Genomic DNA, 21,545 nt, shown 5'->3' on the forward strand with positions numbered 1-21,545 from the left:
TGCCTCACAATTTTGGATTTCTTACAGATCCCTTTGCATAGCAAAAATCTCCACACTTGGACACAGGAAGGGGAACATCACACACTGGGGACTATTGTGGGGTGGGGGGAGGGGTGAGGGATAGCATTAGGAGATATACGTAATGCTAAATGATGAGTTAATGGGTGCAGCACATCAACATGGCACGTGTATACATATGTAACAAACCTGAACGTTGTGCACATGTACCCTAAAACTTAAAGTATAATAATAATAATTATTATAAAAAAGGAATGGGGAAAAAAAAAACAAACTCCACACTTTAGAAACATTTCTACCCTGTATACTGAACAAAAGGTGTGGGAAATGAGGGAGTTAAACCATGCTGCTTCAAGCCTCATGCTACATGTTGAAGGGATTTATCCTGTAGTTCTCCTTTAACAAACTGCGTCATTTTGCTGGCTGAAGAAACTCTTGCAGCCCATGTTTGTCTTGAAGACAAATCCTGTTCAGATTTCTACAGTGTTCTCTCCTTTTTACATCCATGTTCACAGCAACAGCTGGGAGGAATCAGGGATGCTAGATGAAATACTCAACTATCCATTGCCAATAATGGTGGTTATCAAATGACTCCCAACTCAGTGCCATTCAACAATGAACGTTTATTGTCATGTTCATGAGTCTGCAGGTTGGCTGAGTCTGGGAGATCTAGGATGGTTTCTACTGGACTTGCTTCCAAGCTGTAAATGGGGCTTAGGTCTGTCCTGATTGTCTCCTTAGATCAGAGGATCCCTGAGGCATGTTTATCTCATGGAAATGATAAGAAACCCAAGAGGGAAAGCCCAATCTCAAAGCATATTTTGAGCCTTTGCTAATATCACATCTTCAAACATCCCATTGGCCAAAGCAAGTCACATTGCCCAACATCAATGGGATGGATAAATAAACAGGGTGTCTAGTAAAAACTGTAAGGTCACAAAGAAAAATGTGTGGACACAGAAAGGAGCAGGGAGCAGAGAACTATGATGCAATAAACTACCACAAGAGGCTCAATCTACTTTCTTATTTTGCTTAGAGCTCATTGTAACTCTCCAATCTCCTCTTCTAGTGAGCACAGCTCTGTCTTGCCTTCCTAAGCCACTGTGATAGGTAAAAACTATTTGCCCAATAATCTTTCCAGTAAATAACAAAGAGATAGAAGGAAAAAAGGAAAGGAAAGGAAAGGAAGGGAAAGGAAAGGAAAGGAAAGAAAGGAAAGGAAAACAATTTGGTATGATCAGTTGTAAGGACAATTGAGTTCTGGAGCCCTGGAAGCAGAGTTTCATTGCAGTACTCTGAAGTAGAGAAAATCGACTTGAGAAGGTGATTGGTACCTTCTGTGAGGTAATTAGCAAGCCAAGGCTGCTGGCTAGAGGGACTGTGGACCATTCAGGTTTTAGTTTAGGGACATGTGATCAAAATGAAACCAGTCAGTTTTTCATGAAATTCTTTGTAGCAAGTGGCTTCCAAGCACAAGGCAAGACTCTCAAATGGCAGCAGGAGTTATGGGTCTTGTTCACTAGGTTATCCATGGTGATTACAATAGTGGCTAGTATACAGCTGGCTACCAATAAGTATATTTTAAATGCATTGAAATATTTAATAGCAAATTTCTGTATTGGATTTTGGTAATCTTTTGACTGAGTTCATAAGCATTGGGCCTTGGAGTCCTGAGGGCAGAGAACAGGGAGAATGAAGAATCGAGAGAAAGTAGTGTTTCTCTCCATTTTTCTCTCTTCATATTCTTTCTTCTTTTTAAAAATCAACCTTTTTGAGATATAATTTACTTAAAACAAACTGCACTCAATTTAGGCGTACTTACAGAACTTACAAGTTTTGATAAATACACACACGATACAGAACATTTCCGACATGCTCATCAGGTGCTGGTAGCCCTTCCCTGTCCATCTCTACTTATCCCTGACCACAGGCAAGCTTTCTGTCAACATAGAATATCTTGCCTATTCTGTAATTCCTACACATGGAATCATGCAGCATACAGTCTATCGTGTCCGGCTTCTTTTACAAAGCTTAAAGTCGCGATTCATCCCTGCCCTTGCATGCCCACTCATTTTTATTGTGGAGTAGTATTCCAATATTTGGGCATACCACAGTTTGTTTATCCATTCACCTGTTGATTGACATTTGCGGGCTACTAAGAAGAAAGTTATTCACATCACTTTACAAATCCCTGCGGACTTAAACGTTTTCATTTCTTTTGGACAAATACCTAGGAGTGGAATTTCTAGGTTGTATGATAAGTAAATATCTTACTTTATAAGAAACTATTCTCCAAAGTGGCTTTACTATTTTATATTCCCTCCAGCAATGAACAAGAGTTCCAAGCTATTTCTCTTTCTCTCTCTCTCCGTCCCCCCACCCCCCGCGTCTCTCTCTCTCTCCTCTCTCTCTCTTCTCTCTCTCTCTCTCTCTCACTCACTCTCTCCCTCTCCCTCTCCTCTCTCTCCTTAATAAAAGAAAAAAAAAAAAAGAGTTCCAGTTGCTCCATATCCTTTCAAGCATTTGGTATTACCAGTCTTTAACATTTTATCCATTCTGGTCCTCCTCTTTCCCTTCTTCCCTCCCTCCCTCCCTCCCTTTCTTTCTTGAATTGAGAAATGTTTGTGCAAGGAGTGAAGACAAACATTCCTGGACCTATGTTCCTAAATGAGCAAGTTTCTATTAATAAGACTCTTCCCCACCCGCCACACATCCTACATACTCAAGGAGAGGAGCTGGAGAGGGCATCCTCTTTCTTCCTTGGAAAATAAAACCTTTGCTTTCTTTAGGGTGGGCTTTCTGTCTCAAAAGCACAACGTAACCGTTTGCCCGGGTTTCAAGATCAGCGCGCTGCAAACTCTCAGGCGCGGCGAGGTTTCCTCAAAAAGCCTCTCAACTGCGCTCTTCTCCGCTGATAAATGATAATTCTCTTCAAAAAGCTGGTTTGCGGCCGGCGCTGGAGAGCTCCAGCTAGAGCCAAAAGCTAGGGGTTGCCTCTTTGGTTCCTCCCGATGGGCCCCTTTTCCCACCCGGTTGGGATCCAAAGACGTTCCGGAGCTCCAGCCCAAATTCCCAAGAAAACCCCAAAGAGCGTAAGGCTCCTGGGGACCCCTAGCACCCCTGCAACCAGGGCACGGGGCATGCTCAGAGCGAATGCGGGAGGCAGGCGTTGGCTGCAATAGGGCTCCGGAGCCAGGAGGTGCCGCTGCGTCCCCGCTTCCTGGCGCCTGACCCAGCGTGCAAAGTTGGGCTGGGAGCCGCGGGGGGAAGGAAGGACCCAGCGAGCGAGGGTGGCGGGGAAGGGGGGCGGGGGGGAGGAGGAGGGAGGAGGGAAAAGAGCGGGGAGGGGGGGGGCGCCGGGCGTGTGTCACTCGCTCTCTCCCTCTGTGTATAGAGGATGTGCTGAATGGTGCGCTTTGAGGCGGCGGCGGCGGAGGAGCAGAATCCGCCGCGACTGGCAGCCTCGGCTGACCGGCTCGGCTTCTCTTCGCCTTCCGAGGCTCCTCATCCGCCGCGGGCTCCAGACCTCGCGTCCCGCCCGGGGCATGGCCGGGCGCTGCGCCCCCGCGCGCTCTGCCTGCTGAGCGGCGCCGGAGGGAGGTGCGGAGGCCGGGAGGCCGGGGAGGCTGGCGGGGAGCAGAGTCGAGCGCCTCCGGAGCAGAGAAAGGAGCCCGCGCCCTGCGCCCCGCGCCCCGCGCGCGGTCCCCAGTCCCTGCCGCGCTCGCCCGGGCCGCCCGGAGCCCAGATGAGCCCAGATGGCCGGGGCTCAACCCGGAGTGCACGCCTTGCAACTCAAGCCCGTGTGCGTGTCCGACAGCCTCAAGAAGGGCACCAAATTCGTCAAGTGGGATGATGTAAGTATTGGGGCGGCCCGAGTCGGGGCGCTGGCTCGGGCACCGGGCAGGGCGGGCGTCGTGGGGGTGGGGCGAGGGGCGCGTTATGCAATGGGCGCACTGGGAGCGGGCAGGGGCCGCCTCAGGCGCACAGGTTGACATCTGCCAAAGCGGATGTCCAAGGGCAGAAGCTTTGCGCGCGCTCCTGTTTCATCGGGCTTTAGTAGTTGCCATCCTTTCTGGGTCTGGCAGGCGCCCCCTGAGGGTCTTACATCTTTTGGGCCAGTGGAGAGGGAGGGGCAAGCTTTGCCTGGTGACAGGTCCTGAGAGTTCGGAAAGTAGGGAGTGTGAAGTTGGGACCAACTGGAAAGCGCCTGGTGTGAACAAATCGCGTCCCTCTCCGCCTGCGGACGCACCCCCTATTACCTCTTTTGCCCGATTTCAAGAAGGAAGGGCCTGAAGTCCAAAACACTTTAGTGATTGCGAACCCTCTTGGCGCTTTTGTGGGAGCCCACGCGGCGGAGGACACAACGGCCCAGCCAACAGGTGGTCGTTGATGCCAAACTTCAGCGCCTGGCTCCGGAGTGAGGGTCCCTGAAAAGGGCTGCGGGGACACATTTGGGGAGGGCGTGAACAGAATGGGGGCCCTTGAGGGGTCCTGGAGGGCTCATGGGCCTGCAGGCAAGTGGGGAGGGCTGACTTTTGAGAACTGAGCTGATTGGAGTCTTCTGCCTGAAATAGACAGGTTGAGAGTTTGCCCCACGACTTACCTGCACCATTTGCCAGGTAGGGCAGAGCCTAGCCCAGCGCCGGGGTCTCTAATGCTTTACGTGCAGCCCAGACCCCAGGACTTCAAATGACTTCCCCTTCCCCTCTACCCCAATTGTCTTCAAAACACGTAAATTAGTTATCCAGCTGAAAACATGCGAATCTTCGGATGGAGAACATTATGGTATCAATTTTATGTCCTGGGTGTCATTCTAAAGGTTCGATAAGAAAAACCTACTGAAATAAACCCGAGTTGCCAGGCTCTAAGCAAATTTAAGTCCAAATGACTAATACATCTCTTAATCAGAAGGAATTATAGGAGAATGAGGCGTTCTTCTTGCGGAAAAGATTTTCCACCTAGTAAATTATAGCCTGTTATCCTCTAGGGTATTTTTCTTTAATCTTCTTAAGCCATTTTCCAGTGTCTGAAAACAATTTAAATATTCCAGGTAGTGAATCCAATTACTTAGCCGAGTGCGTCTGTGTCTATATTTTGTCCAGCTGGAAGCGCAAACGGAACTTGGAGTATGAACCACAGCTTCCTTGAAAGCTCGTGCCAATTATTAAATGCTGTAGGCAAGGATGTAAACATACATCTTTTTACCATGGGCTTCACACTTTTCTTCTTTCTGTTCCAGTCTAATTGTACTGAATGTTTTTGTAAATGGAATAGAATCTAAACAATAAATTCAGACGCAGATTCAATGCTTTGTGTCAGGGAAAAAAAAGACAAAGAAAATGCAGTTCAGCAATAAATAAGACGGTCTTGCCCATTTTGAGATCCTTGAATAGAGAGGTGATGTGATGATGGATTCACTGAGAAAGAGAGTGAAGGGCAGAGGGAAGAGAAAGAGACTTTGCAGAATTTAGAAAAGGAGGTTTCAGTGTAAGCTCTGGATTTGTATACAGTGATGATTCTACACTGTATTTTAAATAATTCTCTATAATTTCTTGTTTGGGAGAGAATAGCCAACATCACATTGAGAATGAAAGTATTCTATGAAAACACATTTTGATATATCCAGGTAGATGACTTTCATTATGTGCATTTCTGTAACACATGTTTCTTGCTCACCTATTACTGCCAATCCTAGACTGGATCCTGGGGTGGTGAAAAAAGTAGACAAAATCCCTGCTGTTACGGACCTTACATGCTAGGTGGAGGAGACAAAAATCATCAAACACACCAATGAGAGAGAGATTGGGTGATGCATTGAGGGTAATAGAGAGGACGTTAGTGAAATACCAACCAAAGAAGAAGTTGAAAAGAGCTCCCTCTGAGCATTGCAGCAGTGAGTTTCTGAGGAAGCCTTCCTGGAAGGAAGGACATGGGCACTAAGGAGAAGACCAGAAGAATTTCAGGTCTTTTAAAAAAAAAAAAAAAAAACCTAGACTGCACTCAGGAGTCAAGTTATCTGGAATATAATGAACTATCCTGCAGGCTCTTTCATTCTCTGGGTCTTCATGCTGATCAGTGGACTACAAGGGACCCAGCCTTTCTCAGGGTTGCCTTTTTCCTCCCCAGGCATCCCTTTTCTACTCTTCTCAGCTCGTATTTGCCCTTCCAGAATCAAGCCAGTTCAAGTTATCTGGCTATTTATATTGTACCTTAGTGAGACAGTGTGTTGAAGACAAAAAAGAACCAGATCTTGAATCAAAGGCTTGAGTTTACCTCCTAGTTCCTTCACCAGTAAGCTGCATGACTTTAGGCAAATCACTTAGCTTCTCTGTATTTTTGCTTCTTCTTGTGTAAAAGCGTGATCATGTTACAGGACATTCAAAAATGATGAATTTGGGGCTGTTTAGGATGTGAAGAAATGATCTCTTGTTCCTGAAGTGATTAAAGCAGTATAATCACTGGTCTTGTTGTCTTGACCACCATATGGAATGGAAGATGTCACCCAGAGGTTGCAGTGCCATGCATAATTTGTTGGCCACCTACCAAGTCACAGTGAGGCTGTGGATGCTTTAAGGGTGGTAGTCAAAAGCTTTAACATAGGCACTAAACAATCACAACAGACAGCAGGGGGGTAATAGATCCTGGAGATACCCTGTTGTACCAGGGCCAAGCATTAATGTTTTTGCTGCTTGATCATGGGGAGGTCTGGGAGTCCCCAGGGTCTGTGGATGGGTGGGTAGGTAGCTGGAGTTTTTTGACTATTTCAGTATTTTAAAACTCATGGTGTATATTGTCTGAACATCAAGGCTATACGTGTCCTCCTGAACTTGGCATGAAGATAAAGGACTGACCTAATGATATTTTAAAAATTCAACTTCATGTCTTTGCTTTTGTTTTGCATTTGTCTGTTAGCAGGCTCTGGTGGTAGGAGGTGGGTGTAAAGGACTATGGGTATTGTGGGAGAATTCTGGTGAGGTAGACAGTGGAAGGAGAGTTACTTTCTTGATCTAAGCTAGGGAGCTTGGGAGATTGTGAGAGAAGCTCCTCTCTCTTCTGGATCTTGGCCTTGGTCTATATTGGACAGGACATGGAGAGAAAGAGCAAGGACTGTAAACTGTACAGTAGGACCCCCAACCACTGATTTGGCCCTGTTTTCCATGTCTAAGCACTCTGTCTCACTGTCCCACAACCTCTGAGGGATGGAAGGGTTTTCATTTGTTTATTCCTTCTGTTTCTTCATTCTTACCTTTCAAATTCAGATCTTACTGTGGGCAGGTTGCTTAATGCATCCCAACTTCAGTTTCCTCAGCGGTAACATGCAAATTGTAGTATTTCCTAACTCAGAACAGCTGTTGAGGTTAAATGAATGAATGCATATGCATTGCTTTGTATAAAGCTTGACATACAGGCAACCTTCAATAAAACATGTTTTTAAAAGTTATTGTCGGCCGGGTGCGATGGCTCAAGCCTGCAATCCTAGCACTTTGGGAGGCCGAGGCGGGCGGATCACAAGGTCAGGAGATCGAGACCATCCTGGCTAACACGGTAAAACCCCCTCTCTACTAAAAATACAAAAAATTAGCCGGGCGTGGTGGTGGGCGCCTGTAGTCCCAGCTGCTGGGGAGGCTGAGGCAGGAGAATGGCGTGAACCTGGGAGGCGGAGCTTGCAGTGAGCTGAGATCGCGCCACTGCACTCCAGCCTGGGCAACAGAGCAAGACTCTGTCTCAAAAAAAAAAAAAAAAAAAAAGTTATTGTTCCTCAAAAATAAGATGGATATGAATTTTATCAAGGTGATTAGCAGGTGTTCTATGGCTCTTTTATTCTACTAGTGGAAAAATTGAGACCTTACTTCCATTCCCTTTAATGTGTGTTTTGATTTTATATTTTACAATTTGGAGAAAAATCAGTTTCTTACCTTCTTTTAAAAATCCAGGTGTTTCACGGAAAATAAGTCTACGTAATTTAGAGCAGGATCCATTCTCTACAGCAAGTCAGTTTACAAATAATCCAAAAGTTTGTTTTTACTTAAATTTCATATAAAATATATTTATGTATGTATGTGTATATAATTTAACATTGCACGTTCTGTCTTACAAGCATATTCTAACATGGAAAAATAATTGCTAGACTAAGTTGTCTGAGAAGTCTGATGAAACTCAGAAGTTTGGATTTGCATTAATGCCATCTGGATTTGAATCAAGTAACTCCCTCCTTTACCACACCTCCAACCCCCACAGCTAAAACAGGTAATTTAAGAAATACTAGTATATTGCACACTTCCCAGCATCCTACACAAAAGCTTAGAACTTTTGCATTATGTGGAATCTGCTGTTCCAGTTTCCAAAATGGTGACAAGAAAATGATGACAAGATGACACTCACAAGATTAATGAGAGAGCAGAGGGGAAAAGGGTTTGTGAGGTGGGAATTTGGTAGCATTCACTTTGGAAAGGTTATGGGAAACAGGGAGGAAACTTCTCTGAGTTAGTAGCTGGCTGATGTGGATGGAGCAACTACAAAGTGCAAGGTGGATTTTAGAATGCAAGGCTAGCAGGTGCCCTCTAAGGAGCCACTTAAATATGCCCAGTTATGTCCATTTTTCTTGTCCAAAGAGCTTTGAGAATTTCTCATTGGCAGTCAATAATTACTGTAATCTAATTGTAAGAGCATAACTTTTTTGCAAGCAAATCAATAAAGCTACTTGAAACTTTTTTAAAAATCAGTGTAACATGCATACAACAAAACACACAAATCCTGTGTCCAGCTGGATCCATTTTCACAAACTGAACATTGCCATGTCATCAGTACCAGATCAAGAAACAGCATCACTTGCCCCGGAAGTCCTGAGTGCTCTCTTCCAGTCCCTACATCCCCTCCTAAGGGTAACCCTTATCTTGACTTCTAACTTTATAGTTTGGTTTTGCTTGTTTTTAATCTAATAAGCTATTTTTACTTTGAATGAAAACTTTAAAAAAACCTCTTCAGCCTTAAGCATTTTTATTATTGCTGAACTGATCCTCTTGAACAATAGCAACAAAAGTGACTTACAGTCAGTTTAGATGGCCTTTGATTCGGTTCTTGTCTGTCCCAAGTCTGGGAAGTGCAGCAGGTATAGTAAATGCCCTGAAGGAGGAAACAGTTCAACAAAACCCTAGTAATTTAGAGAGGAAATGTAATGCCCACAGGCTGTTATTGGCATGGCAGAGCTGACTGGTACAGTACTGTTGCTGGAATATAATTTTCTCTCATAGGTTTTCTCTCTTATCTTGCTTAACACTAATATTTCCCTACCTATGGTGAATGAGGATAATTTGCACTGGCTATTAGCTTCGTTTGAAAGTTTAGCCTATCAATAAATAGCTTCAAGTTATATTTACCTGCAATGATATATAAATGGAACGGGAACATTTTACTTTTTTATGTGGGATTTGGTAACTGTAAATGTTTCCTTATCAGAATTGTTTCATGTTATCATGAACAAGAAGTACCAGCGGAAAATGGAAGGGGATTGCTGGTGAATTGTTGACTAACGCTATGGGTCTCCACTTAAATAACAAACCCATGGTAACTCAAATCATTGGTCTTCTTGTTACTGGAGCTAATAATTAGGTTCCTGCAACCTTTCAGATCATATCATAAATTCCAAATGCTCAGGCATATTTCACAGTCTATTCCATCTAATCTTTTCCCTTTCTGTTCTATGTCTGATCCCCCTAATCAGAGCCTTGTGCCCCTATGTGTAAGTAGGCAGAGGAAATATAGACATATTTCTGAGGTCATTTACATATATGACCATAAAAAAGCCATTGATTTTTGTAACTGACTAACTGAAATAGGATATAAAGGAACTAACTAATTGGAATAGATTATAAAGGATGCTTATGTTCTTTTAGAGTCTCTCTGGTTTTCCTCTGATCTCTTTAAGATCTAATGTTTGATTTTATTATCATTACCACGTGTTAATTCTCAAAATTTTTATTTAAATTTGTATTCCAAAAATGGTTTGCATGTACCTAATAATTAAGGTTGACTAAATCTATACATTTATCAAGAAACTAAATTATTACAAATTGAGTAACAAACTATTATATAAAATTGGAAAAAAGTTATTTTTATTTATATTAAAATTATTTTATTCATATTAAAACAGAAATAAAAGCATCCTACATCTGTCTTTTATTTCAAGGGTTTTTTTTTTTTTTTTTGAGACAGAGTCTTGCTCTGTCACCCAGGCTGGAGTGCAGTGGCACCATCTCGGCTCACTGCCAACCTCTGCTGCTGGGTTCAAGCAATTCTCGTGCCTCAGCCTCCGGAGTATCTGGGATTACAGGCACACACCACCATGCCCGGCTAATTTATTTTTATTTTTATTTTTAGTAGAGATGGGGGTTTTGTCATGTTGGCCAGGCTGGTCTGGAACTCCCGACCTCAGGTAATCCGCCCGCCTCGGCCTCCCAAAGTGCTAGGGTTACAGGTGTGAGCCACTGCACCCGGCCTTCAAGGGCTTTTTTTGTTTACAATATTTGGTTAATGTTCTGTTTCTTTTTACTGAATTGACGTTTAATGTACAAGATCACAGAAAGTGGATTAGTTAGTAAAGAAAACATTTACCTGAAGTAGTCACATGGATATCAATATATAGCATTGATATCTAGAAGATTAAGATATTATTTTACCATTAAAAAAAAACAAATTTTTTTGGAAGTTGTCTGTGAAATAGTTGAGTAAGGGAAATTTAATTTAATTTTAATCCATTTTATAGAAGAAGCCATATGAGCTCATGAAGCTGGAAAACCATAGAGTGAATCAGCAATTGATCTGGTCAAAAAATGTTAAAGATGCCAATCATGATCCTCCCCAGGTGTGCTGTGTCGGATATGGTTGAATTTCACATAGCATCGATTCCTACATCCTCTTAGTAGGACTTCTTATAATACAAAGTCTGGACTTCTAAAGCTACATTTACCAGACTCCTTTTTGACGAACATTCTTCTTGAAAATTAATATTTCCACCAAATAAATTCATGCATATGAGATATGGAGGGCAGAAACATTAAAGGGGCCAATTTCCTGCATCCTTTGGGTTGTTTCTGCAGATACGTGAGATGCTAAAAGAGGTGGGACTTTCTGTGATAGTTCTTCAGTGTCTCTGAGAGGCAGTGGTGACAGTGGCCACTCCCTGTTGGCAGCTTACACTTCTTTGGCTTCAACAAAGCTGGTGTTTTGTTTGGACCCCAGGAGTTCCTTCTTGATTTCTCACCTTTCTGAATATGGTAGATACAATAGCTCTTCTCAAGGGTCTGTGCTGCTATGTTCTGGGATCATTCATGGAGAACCAGCCTAAAGCCTGCTCCTCCAACCCTTCCAGTTTTTCTGTCAAGTGCTTAATTTATATTAAGTCCCTTTATCTTCAGAATTCAAGAGAAATTTCTGTTTCTCGCACCAAATCCTGGCTGATATGGCCTTTTGTGGCTCTAGGATTTCACAGCTGTCAGTCCTAAATATAATAATCATCTAAGTATCCTACATAGTTTTCTCCTTCAGTACTACAGTTGAGTAAAATGAAGTTTTGCTGTAATATTTCCTCTGGAATTCAATATCCAGACTAAGTCCTAATAGCAGGCATTCATGCTTATATAGCAGCCCTGCTTACCCCTTTTCAGTCATCAAGACCACCTCCTCGGGTGGTAGGAAAAAGAGCAAGGGTTCTTCTTTTGCATTTCACATAGAAGTAAATCGAGGCTAGTGATTGTGATTTGTCGAAGGGCACATAACTAAGTAGATCTGGAATAGGAATTTAAAACTACGTCTTCTGGCCAAATTCAGTGTCCTTTCCAGTCTACCATGATGTCCCCAAACAGGGTCCTTTTAGTAACAACAACAACAAAAAAAACTTTTTATTTTTTTATTTTATTTTTTAGATGGAGTTTTGCTCTTTTTGCCCAGGTTGGAGTGCAATGGCACAATCTCGGCTCACCGCAACCTCTGCCTCCCCGGTTCAAGCGATTCTCCTGCCTCAGCCTCCCGAGTAGCTGAGATTACAGGCTTGTGCCACCACGCCCAGCTAATTTTGTAGTTTTAGTAGAGATAGGCTTTCTCCATGTCGGTCAGGCTGGTCTCAAACTCCTGACCTCGTGATCCACCTGCCTCAGCCTCCCAAAGTGCTGGGATTATAGACGTGAGCCACTGAACGTGGCCAACAAAAAGCTTTTAATAGAGTCTAAATGAATACAAGTTTAAAGAGATTGACAGACTTTTCCAAAGAATCTCTGTTATTTTTAGGATTCGCACATATGAAGCTTAGATCCCTGCAAACTCAGTTTTTGAGCTATTGTCTTCAAAATAGCTATTTTTCATGGTGTATGTACAGTCCGTTTTTGTCTACACTGTGCAAGATGTGTGAGCATTGGAAAACCTCATCACTGCTTTGAGACAAAAAGGGCAGGCCAGCCGCAGTGGCTCACGCCTGTAATCCCAGCATATTGGGAAGCCAAGGCAGGTGGATCAATTGAGGTCAAGAGTTCAAGACCAGCCTGGCCAATATGATGAAACCCCGTCTCTACTAGAATACAAAAATTAGCTAGGTGTGGTGGCGCACACCTGTAATCCCGACTACTCAGGAGGCTGAGTCAGAAGAATCACTTAAACCCAGGAGGCAGGCAGAGGTTGCAGTGAGCCAAGATCGCACCACTGCATTCCAGCCTGGGAAACAGAGCGAGACTCTGAAAAAAAAAAAAAAAAAAAGGAGGGGGCAATGTATGCTCTATAGTCTTTAAAGATATTCTATATCAGTTAGTCAGTGTGGAAACATGCACGTGGAAAGACAGGTATTCAGGTATGGTGTTAAAGGTCTTTTTTTCATAGTCGAGTAAGTGACATTTCTGCATTCAGCAAGACTTTTTATATCTGTTACTCCACCTTTTCTTCTTCTTGACATACGTGTAAATGTTGTCTTTTGCTGATTCCTATTTAGGCTTGTCCCATGGCCTCTCATAGAAATCATGGACCATGGAAGAATAAGAATATGGTAGACATGAAGGAAGTGTAGAGGGTGAGTTGCCTGCTCTCAAGCACGATGTAGAATGCAAGGCAGTGTCAATTGAGAGGCCAGATCTATATTACTTGTGCAGGGAGGTGGATATGCCTTGTTTGTATTACAACTAGAGCAGGACTTCTGGAGGGCTATAGCTTTATAATTATTATTATTATTATTTTTCCCTAGGGAAGAGCATAGGCCTGGCACTGGGAGGTGCTGATGCTCAGGGGATATTTGTGGAATGAAGGAACTGTCTGGTGTTTGTCTGGCTCACAGTGGGTTCACACAGGGGAGTGTGCAGGCTTGAGGCAGACCTGGAGGGCAGTCATGCTCCTATGAGACCTTCATGACCTTTGAGGTGTTGTGTTGCATTGGTTGGAACACCTTGCTCCTTGTCCTTCCATTCCATCTGAAATCTCCTAGGGTCCTAAGGGACTCTGTGGCCTTCTTAAATGGGATTTTTCCATGTGCGTTTGAGAAGGAAAGTATTTATTGGCAATGCAGAGCTCACTGCTGTTACAGTGCTGATTTCATTTAAGGTCCAAATATGTCTTAAGATTGAGTGTATACTACACTGCAATTCAATATTGGTTGAAGATGATGATGCTTAATGTATTTATTTCTCATATTCTAAATTTTACCATTAGTTCCTATTTTCTGAAAAATATGCTCATCCATACACCCAAATATTGCAATGAAAATTGCCCTTAAAGAAATTCAGAAGTGTTGGGGATGACAGAACAAAAGATGCGTGGTTGTGAAAACATTCTATCACGATACTGATTCACAAAGAGAAAAAAGAATACTTGTGCTTTATTGCTAAAGTGAGAAAAGTAACAAGACATAGTTCTAAATCTGATTTATAATAAACTTCCACCTACACTATTCTTTGTGTACAGAGGCAATGGAAGTCCCTGGAACAATGCTTTTAATTTCCTCCCTTCTCCACTCCTCGTTTAATGTACTTGGGCCACCTCCATTATTCTAGCTGCCCTCCTGCCCCTGAGAAATACCTCACCTTCTGCATTTATATTTTGGAGCTCGACCTTCCTGGCATCTCTGAATCCTGACTTCATTATTATCTGACACCACTCCCTTTTCTTTTAACAGTGTCTATGTGAGTTTCCCCTCAGCTGAAGCTTTCCTAAGAACATAGCAATATGCCTTTACTAGTAAAAATCCCAACCTCAAAACCAACACAATGTTCCCCAGTCCCTTTTCCTCCTTTAGTTAACGTCTTCTTCTTCATCTCCTTCCCTCTACTATGCAAGTGTAACTTATCGTCACTGTCTCCCTGTCCTCACCTCCTACCCACTTCTTCTCAGCCCTCCAGAGCCTTTTTCTGCCCTCACCACTACTTTGAAATTTCTTTATCATGGCTGTGGGCAACATGGCTCCCAGCAACCCCAACTGATGTTTTTCAGAATCTTCCTTGTTTTTATTTGCTGCAGTACCTTCCACCCCTTCATCCATTCATTCACCAGTCATACTTTAAAAATATACTGATGTCTCTTTTAAGCATTGTGCTAGTGTTGTGGATTGATGATGATTAATGATTTCATGCCTGCCCTTATTGGGGAGACAGATGCTAAGCAAATAGAGGTACAATTATTTTCATTATAACTGCTATGAAGGAAAAAAAGTACAAGTGAGTATAGGCAGCATGGAAGGTTTCCCTGGAAAATTCTATTTATGACAAGTGGGATTTAGGCCAACACGAGTAGAAGAATGTGTCAGGTGGAGGGAACAGCAGGTGTGGGTATTCCAAAGAGCCAAGGAACACACGATTTTGAAGGAGAGAAGCAGAATTAGCACAGGGGAGTGTGGCTCAGATAATGTAGTTGGATGGCAAGGGCCTGCATATATACTGCGTAGGTCCTTGCAGGATTTTAGACTTATAAAGTCAACCAGAAACCATTAAAACCATGTTTTCAACCCTGGCACCATTGACATTTGGCCCCAGTAGTTTTTTGTTGTGGAGTCTGGCCTGTGTATTATATGGTATTTAGCAGCATCCCTCGCTCTAGATACTGGGCGTCAGTTGCAAAACCCCCCAGTAGTGACAACCAAAATTGTCTCCAGACATTGCCAAAAGTCCCCTGGGGTGCAAAATTGCTCCCAGTTGAGAACCACTGATGAAAATGATAAATGATATACTATGCTTTTAAAAGTATCCGGCCAGTTCACTGCCCTTCCCGCAACCCCAAAGGCCAATAAGTACATGAAAAGATGTTTAACATCATTAGTCATTGGAGAAATGCAAATTAAAAAACACATTGAGGTGCCACTGCATACCTACCAGAGCTATATGTTATTGAAATTATTGGTTTTTCTCATCTGATGCCCCCACAAAGCCAGGAGCACCTCGGTTGATTTGGGATCTGGGCTTTAATTTGGTTCTCTCGTGGATTATCTGAAGTATCTTGCATGGCACTTGAAGAACAATTCTTCCAACATTTCCCTACATTGTGTTAAAAGGGATTTTTCTGCTTGCTCTTTAGGAAGCCAGTATCTTCACGTTGCTTCTCTCTACTGTTTTGCATCCTCTACTCTGGACCTTCTTCATCTATTCTGCTTTTCTTTATTTTGGAGAATTTCAGAGTAGACTCATTCCTGGAGGAAAAGTCTCATCAATGCTGATACACGTGGATGTTTTACTTAAATGATCTTAATTCCTCATCTGGCATCCAAGACTACATTTATAATGTTTTCATTTCATAGTCAGGCCTGTATTGCTCATGTTTAGTTTGACAGGCATCACATCTGATTTTCTGTGACCCTTAGAACTCTTTGTCCGTTGCATAGCTGTTTCCCCCCACAGTGTCTCTATTTGCTGTATTTGGCCCTGCTGCTTCCTGATGCAAGTCTTGGGCAATCCCTGTGGAACATCGCTTGTTACTTTTCCTGTTGACTCTGTGGTATTGATTAGTTTAGAAGTGCATGCCTCTATTCATGTGTGTTCTCTTGTAATACCATAAAAACATGAGAATCGCTGTGGAGTGAGAATTGTGGTCAACCTTGGCCAGGAGACTTTCTGACAGTGGAGCTGAGGAATGTGCCATGGGTCTGTGGACTGGCCCTTGATGTGAGCCTTGAGGTTTAGGGTTATACTTTGTAGTAGTTTACTAAGACTTCCATAGCAAAGGACCATAGCCTGGGTGGATTACACAACGGAAATTTATTTTCTCATAGTTTGGGAGGAAGTGGGAGATAAAGGTGTCAGCAGGTTGCTTCCTGCTGAGGGCCGTGAGGGAAGGATGTGTTCCAGGCCTCTCGTCTTGGCCTGGTAGATGGCCTGCTTCTCCCTGCATCTTCACATCATTTTCCTTCTGTACATGCCTGTGTCCAGATGTCCTCTTCTTATAAGGACACCAGTCATACTGGATTAGGGCCCACTCTAAGGCCTCCTTTTAACTTAATCATATCTGTAAAGACCCTATCTCTAAATAAGGTCACACTTTGAGGTACTGGGGGTTAGGACTTCAACATGTGAGTTGTTGGGGAGGAGGCCACTATAAACCTGGTGACATACCTCAGCCTGGTAAAGCGTAGCTCAGAGGGTAGCAACATGACGGCTCTAGTTAGGTATTGAAGAACTGACACTTAGAGAAGAAGTTAGATTTATTTTGTACTATTTAAATGTTAAAAATTAAATGGTAGCTGCATATGTGGATAAAACCATAAACTGCCTTGCTGGAATTGTGTGACAAGAGCACTGAGATTGCTTTGTGAGAAATCTCCCTGTTAAGCAGTGTCCCTGTGAAGGTTTGGAGTTGCCCTGCCTAACAGAAATACAACGTGAGCCACATAGGACATTTGTAAATGTTCTAGTAGCCTCATTAAAACAAGTAAAAAAGAAACAGATGGAATTAATATGAATACTATATTTAATTTAATCCAGTGTAGCCATTTTCACATGTAATCAATGTCAGAAATCATTAGTGAGCTATTTTCTATTCCTGTTTCCATTCTTAGTCTTTGAAATCTTGGAGTACATCTTAGTCTCAGCAGTCGCATTTCAAGTGCTCAGCAGTCACAAGGGAGCCACAGCAGCTCTTGTATTGGACAGCACCAGTATAGGGCATCCATTCTCAACAGGGGCCATGTCGCTTCCAAGGAAACGACAAGTGGTTTTGGGGAACAAAAAAAATCTTCTTACTGGTTTTGTTTTTATTTATTTATTTTTTTTGGTATAAAGCACAGTTATACATACAGCATATAAACAGATATTCAGCCTATCTGCAATATTGAAATGTCATGGGGGATGATTAGAAAAATAAAAACCTAAAAAGGCTCCCTTGCAGGGCAATAATGGAAAAAGTTGAGAAGCACTGTTATAGAGCGCGTTCTTGAAGGTTTAGTTTCCAATGCTTCCCATACCAGCTTAACTGGCTTTCCTTGAGCAAGTTACTTAGCCCAAGCCTTGGTCTAGGTATCTGTAAAATGGGAATAATAATAGTGTCTACCTCTTAAGTTATTGTAAGTATTAAAGGAGAAAAGCCATGTGAAGTTCACTACAGTGATTGGCTCAGAGCAAATGTTGAGGATGTATCAGTTACTATTCAGTCAGGGATTTTTATAAAAAGGTATACTGGTATTAGAAGTGAGTTTGGATTAGTAGTGCCTTTGTCATTTTGTCTCAGTTTCTTTAGTATTTATTATTGACTTATATCAGTGCATTGATGAGCAAATCATTGTAATGTTAATGTTGATTCCAGTGACTCTTTTTTTTCTTGCTGAATTGTTTCTCATTCTTCAGGATTTCGAGGTTTTGTTAAGGTCTTTTGCTTTGTCCCTTGATCGTTTTTGATTTGGCTTAAAGACTCTTTAGAGATTCATGTAAATTACTAAATAACATCTTCTTAATTACTATATTAGTCTTCACTATTGATGATATAGGAATGACAGTAAAACATATTCTATCAAATAAAGAGCAGCAAGTAGAAATTTACTGAACATTATCTGCTATTACTAACTTAAGACAAGTATGTTTATTAGTTTTCTTTCTTACAGACATTTATCAGAAAAAAATCTTATAACTTTAAGTAAATTAGAGTTGAATTCTTAGAAGCAATATACTCACAAGATATGGTTTGCCTGCATTCTAAGGTCACAGGTGTTCTTGGAGGTAAACGTCATCGTATTCCTGACCCAAAGCCTCACCCATTGTAGGCCTACATCTGTGGTTTTGTAAGTGTGGCCCCTGGACTAACAGCATCAGCATCACCATGAGCTTCTTAGAAGTCCAGATTTTCAGACTCCGTCCCAGAGCTACTAAATGAGGGACTCTGGAGAAAGAGCCCAGCAATCTGTGTTTTTACAAGATCTCTCAGTGAACTTGATGCATATGAAAGTTTCAAAACCACAATCTTATGAAATACACATTATAGATGTTGATGGAGAGGTAAAGGATTAAAATATAGACCATCTGAGAGCTGTCTTCATCATTCTACAGTCAAAGGTCCCAAGAGTCGCAACCCATCTGCAGCTCCTTTGTCAATGAAGGATGGTCATATATTTCAAGTTTCAAACCTGGGCATATGTTCTGACAATTAAGAATATTTGGGATCTGGGTTGAGTGGCTACTTTGGTATGGGGAGAATATAGATACTAGCAGCTATGTGGGAGGTGGGAAAACAAGCAGGTGGAATTGAAAATAGACATTCATATATTTCTGGGTCAGATCCTACTTTGCATGGCAAGAATGCCAAGTTCCAGCTGATCTTGGAATGTTAGAGGTGATTATGAAGGAAGCGGGCAGGGAGCCGAGATAAATGATCACTTAACAGAGGAACTGTGGCCGGAAGAGTGGGGTCAAGAAAACATTGAACAAAGAAGGGTTAATTTTGAAGGAGGGGAAGGAATAAGCTAGAAATGGAAGTATCTGAAACAAACTAGGCAGCATAGAATAGTGTTCCTAAATATAAATTTTGAAAAGTTTTTTTTTTTGAGATGGAGTCTCGCTCTGTCGCCCAGGCTGGAGTGCAGTGGTGCAGTCTCGGCTCACTGCAAGCTCTGCCTCCCGGGTTCATGCCATTCTCCTGCCTCAGCCTCCCTGAGAAGTTTTATTCTGCTCACTTAAATATTTGATTGTCTGGGATCCTTGCAGGGAATTGCCACCAAGATTTTGATTAGAATTTTGTCAGATGCTCTGATAAGAAAAGGAACTGACCTGAAAAAGATAAGTTACACCTACAGTTTATTCTAAATTCCTCTAGAAGTGGGAATGTGTGCTGTGTGCAGCCTGTCAAAACTTTTATTTTGCCAACTTCTAGTAGTAACAAAACAGGACTGAAAATATTGCTATGATTTATTGGAAACATTGGTGTGAGCTGTTACGCATGCAATCTCATGAAAGAAGCCTAAAATATTTAAAAAATTAGTCTTTCATTATAATATCAAGTTTATTTCCAAATGTCTTTTTTTGACATTTGGAAGTAATTGGGAAATTTTAAAATTCTAGCTGAAGTTCCTTGCAACAGCACAGTCCTTGTAAAAGATATTTTTCAAACTGCATGTTAAGGATGTATATATGGAATATCAGCATAAAACAGAATGGCAGTTCCTCAAAAAATTAAACATAGTATTATCATATGATCCAGTAATTCCACTTCTGGGTATATACTGAAACCAAGGACTCAGATAGATATTTGTGCCCCTGTGTTCATAACAGCATTATTCACAATAGCCAAAAGGTGGAAACAACCTAGATATTCGTCAGTGGATGAATGGATAAACAAAACATCGCATATACATAAATGGAATATTATTCAGCTTTAAACAGGAAGGAGATATGACACATGCTCCATGAATGAAGTTTTAGGACTTTATGCCAAATAAAATAAGCCAAACACAAAAAGACAAGTATTATACAATTTTACTTATATAACTGCTTAGAATAGTCAAATTATTTAATTACCTGGAGTAGTCAAATTCATGGATACAGAAAGTAAGAATGGTGGTTGCCAGGTTATGGGGGGAAGAGGGAATGAGGAATTAGTGTTTAATGCATGTGGCATTTCAATTTGGGAAGATTTAAAGTTCTGAAGATGGATGGTGCTGATGGCAGCACAGCGAGGTGAATACATGTAATGCCGCTGAAAGGTATATTAGAAAAGAGTAAATGTTATGTTCTGTATATTTTACTACAGTAACACGGAATATCCTGATAAACTTACATTTAGTATTTTGATACATCTGTTTTTAAATATAATCCACTATAATAATAATGAACATTTTTATGTGGCAAACAAGCCCAGATGCTTTACCCCAAATTATCCTAGCTAATTCTCACAACAACCTTCTGAGTTAGGTATTATGATTATCCCCTTCTTTTTTCAGTTGTGTAAAGCTATGCACCAAGATGGGACAGACAGGAATTTGAACCCAAGAGAACATCTTTCAGAACCAGGCTCTTACAATAAAACTTAATATGTAGATTAAAATCATTCATACTGCTCTGCCCATTAGGAAGGAAAAAGTCCCAAATGCCAAAATTATCTCTGCAAGTTCTAATTTTCATTACAAGTTCTTTTAATAAGCTAGATGATACGTCACACTATGGTTATGTGTATGAAAAAATTGAAAAAACTGGCAATTTATGTCTCTCTAAAAAATGCAATTCCTGCAAAGGCCTGAGTGTTTCAGTATAAAAATCCATATCCAGTGACATGTATTTTCTTGTGCAGATGGTATGTCTTTCTGAAAATTGCTAAGAGAAAAGAACACATATTTTAGAAATTTTTAATATTATAATTACAATGTATGCAAGTTTTGCTTTATGCTATGCATGCTTTAAACTCAGAAGACTATTTACCTATGATATTTTATTTTAGCATGTAAAATTGAAATTTGCAACAAGTTTGTGTATATCTTTCTGAATATGTAGAAGATGGCCTTATTTACTGTTACCTTGGAAACAGTGATGCTCAAATACTATGTTTTACTCTATTACAGTTAAAAATCATTTTATGGAGCAAATGTAATTTAAAATACTATTCGTAAGCATGGATTTTAGTTAATATTAATCATAAAAATATGTAATGATGTTTAGTGTTAAAATTATTTGAAAAACTAAATATAGATTTTTAATAGAAAACATACCTTAATCAATAAATGCATAATGCTTTTTCCTTTACAAGTTATGTATAAGTACCTCAGTTACGTAATGGATAATTCCATGAAGTTAAAAATGCCATGTCTAATTTCTTTTGAAATTTTTCTTAATAATTGACTACTTTGGAGAATCTCTACAATTGTTACTTCTTAAATAACTCCTGGATAGATTTTTCTACAATGGTATATGTTGATATTCATGTTTCTTCTTACATTTCTAGGACTCAACTATTGTTACTCCAATTATTTTGAGGACTGACCCTCAGGGATTTTTCTTTTACTGGACAGATCAAAACAAGGTAAGAAATGAGATATGCCTTTCTTACATTTTTCAGTCGTTTACTACTTTGAAAAGTATTTATGTATCTTATCTATA

The 21,545-nt window shown here is 41.2% G+C and overlaps 1 protein-coding gene across 4 annotated transcripts in view; it reads left to right on the forward strand.

Annotated features, from left to right (window-relative positions):
• The first annotated feature begins 3,741 nt into the window (after positions 1-3,741).
• The window catches only part of PLCB1 (phospholipase C beta 1), a 749,553-nt gene continuing 731,749 nt past the window's right edge, over positions 3,742-21,545 (forward strand). For all 4 annotated transcript variants that reach the window (XM_054468236.2, XM_063659059.1, XM_063659060.1 and 1 more), the window contains exons 1-2: positions 3,742-3,872; positions 21,391-21,468. In XM_054468236.2, the coding sequence (XP_054324211.1) occupies positions 3,774-3,872; positions 21,391-21,468 (177 nt within the window). In that variant the 5' untranslated portion in view covers positions 3,742-3,773. The remainder of the gene's footprint in view (positions 3,873-21,390; positions 21,469-21,545) is intronic.

The sequence above is a fragment of the Pongo pygmaeus genome, chromosome 21 (assembly GCF_028885625.2).
Source record: "Pongo pygmaeus isolate AG05252 chromosome 21, NHGRI_mPonPyg2-v2.0_pri, whole genome shotgun sequence".
In the NCBI taxonomy this organism is placed as follows: Eukaryota; Metazoa; Chordata; class Mammalia; order Primates; family Hominidae; genus Pongo; species Pongo pygmaeus.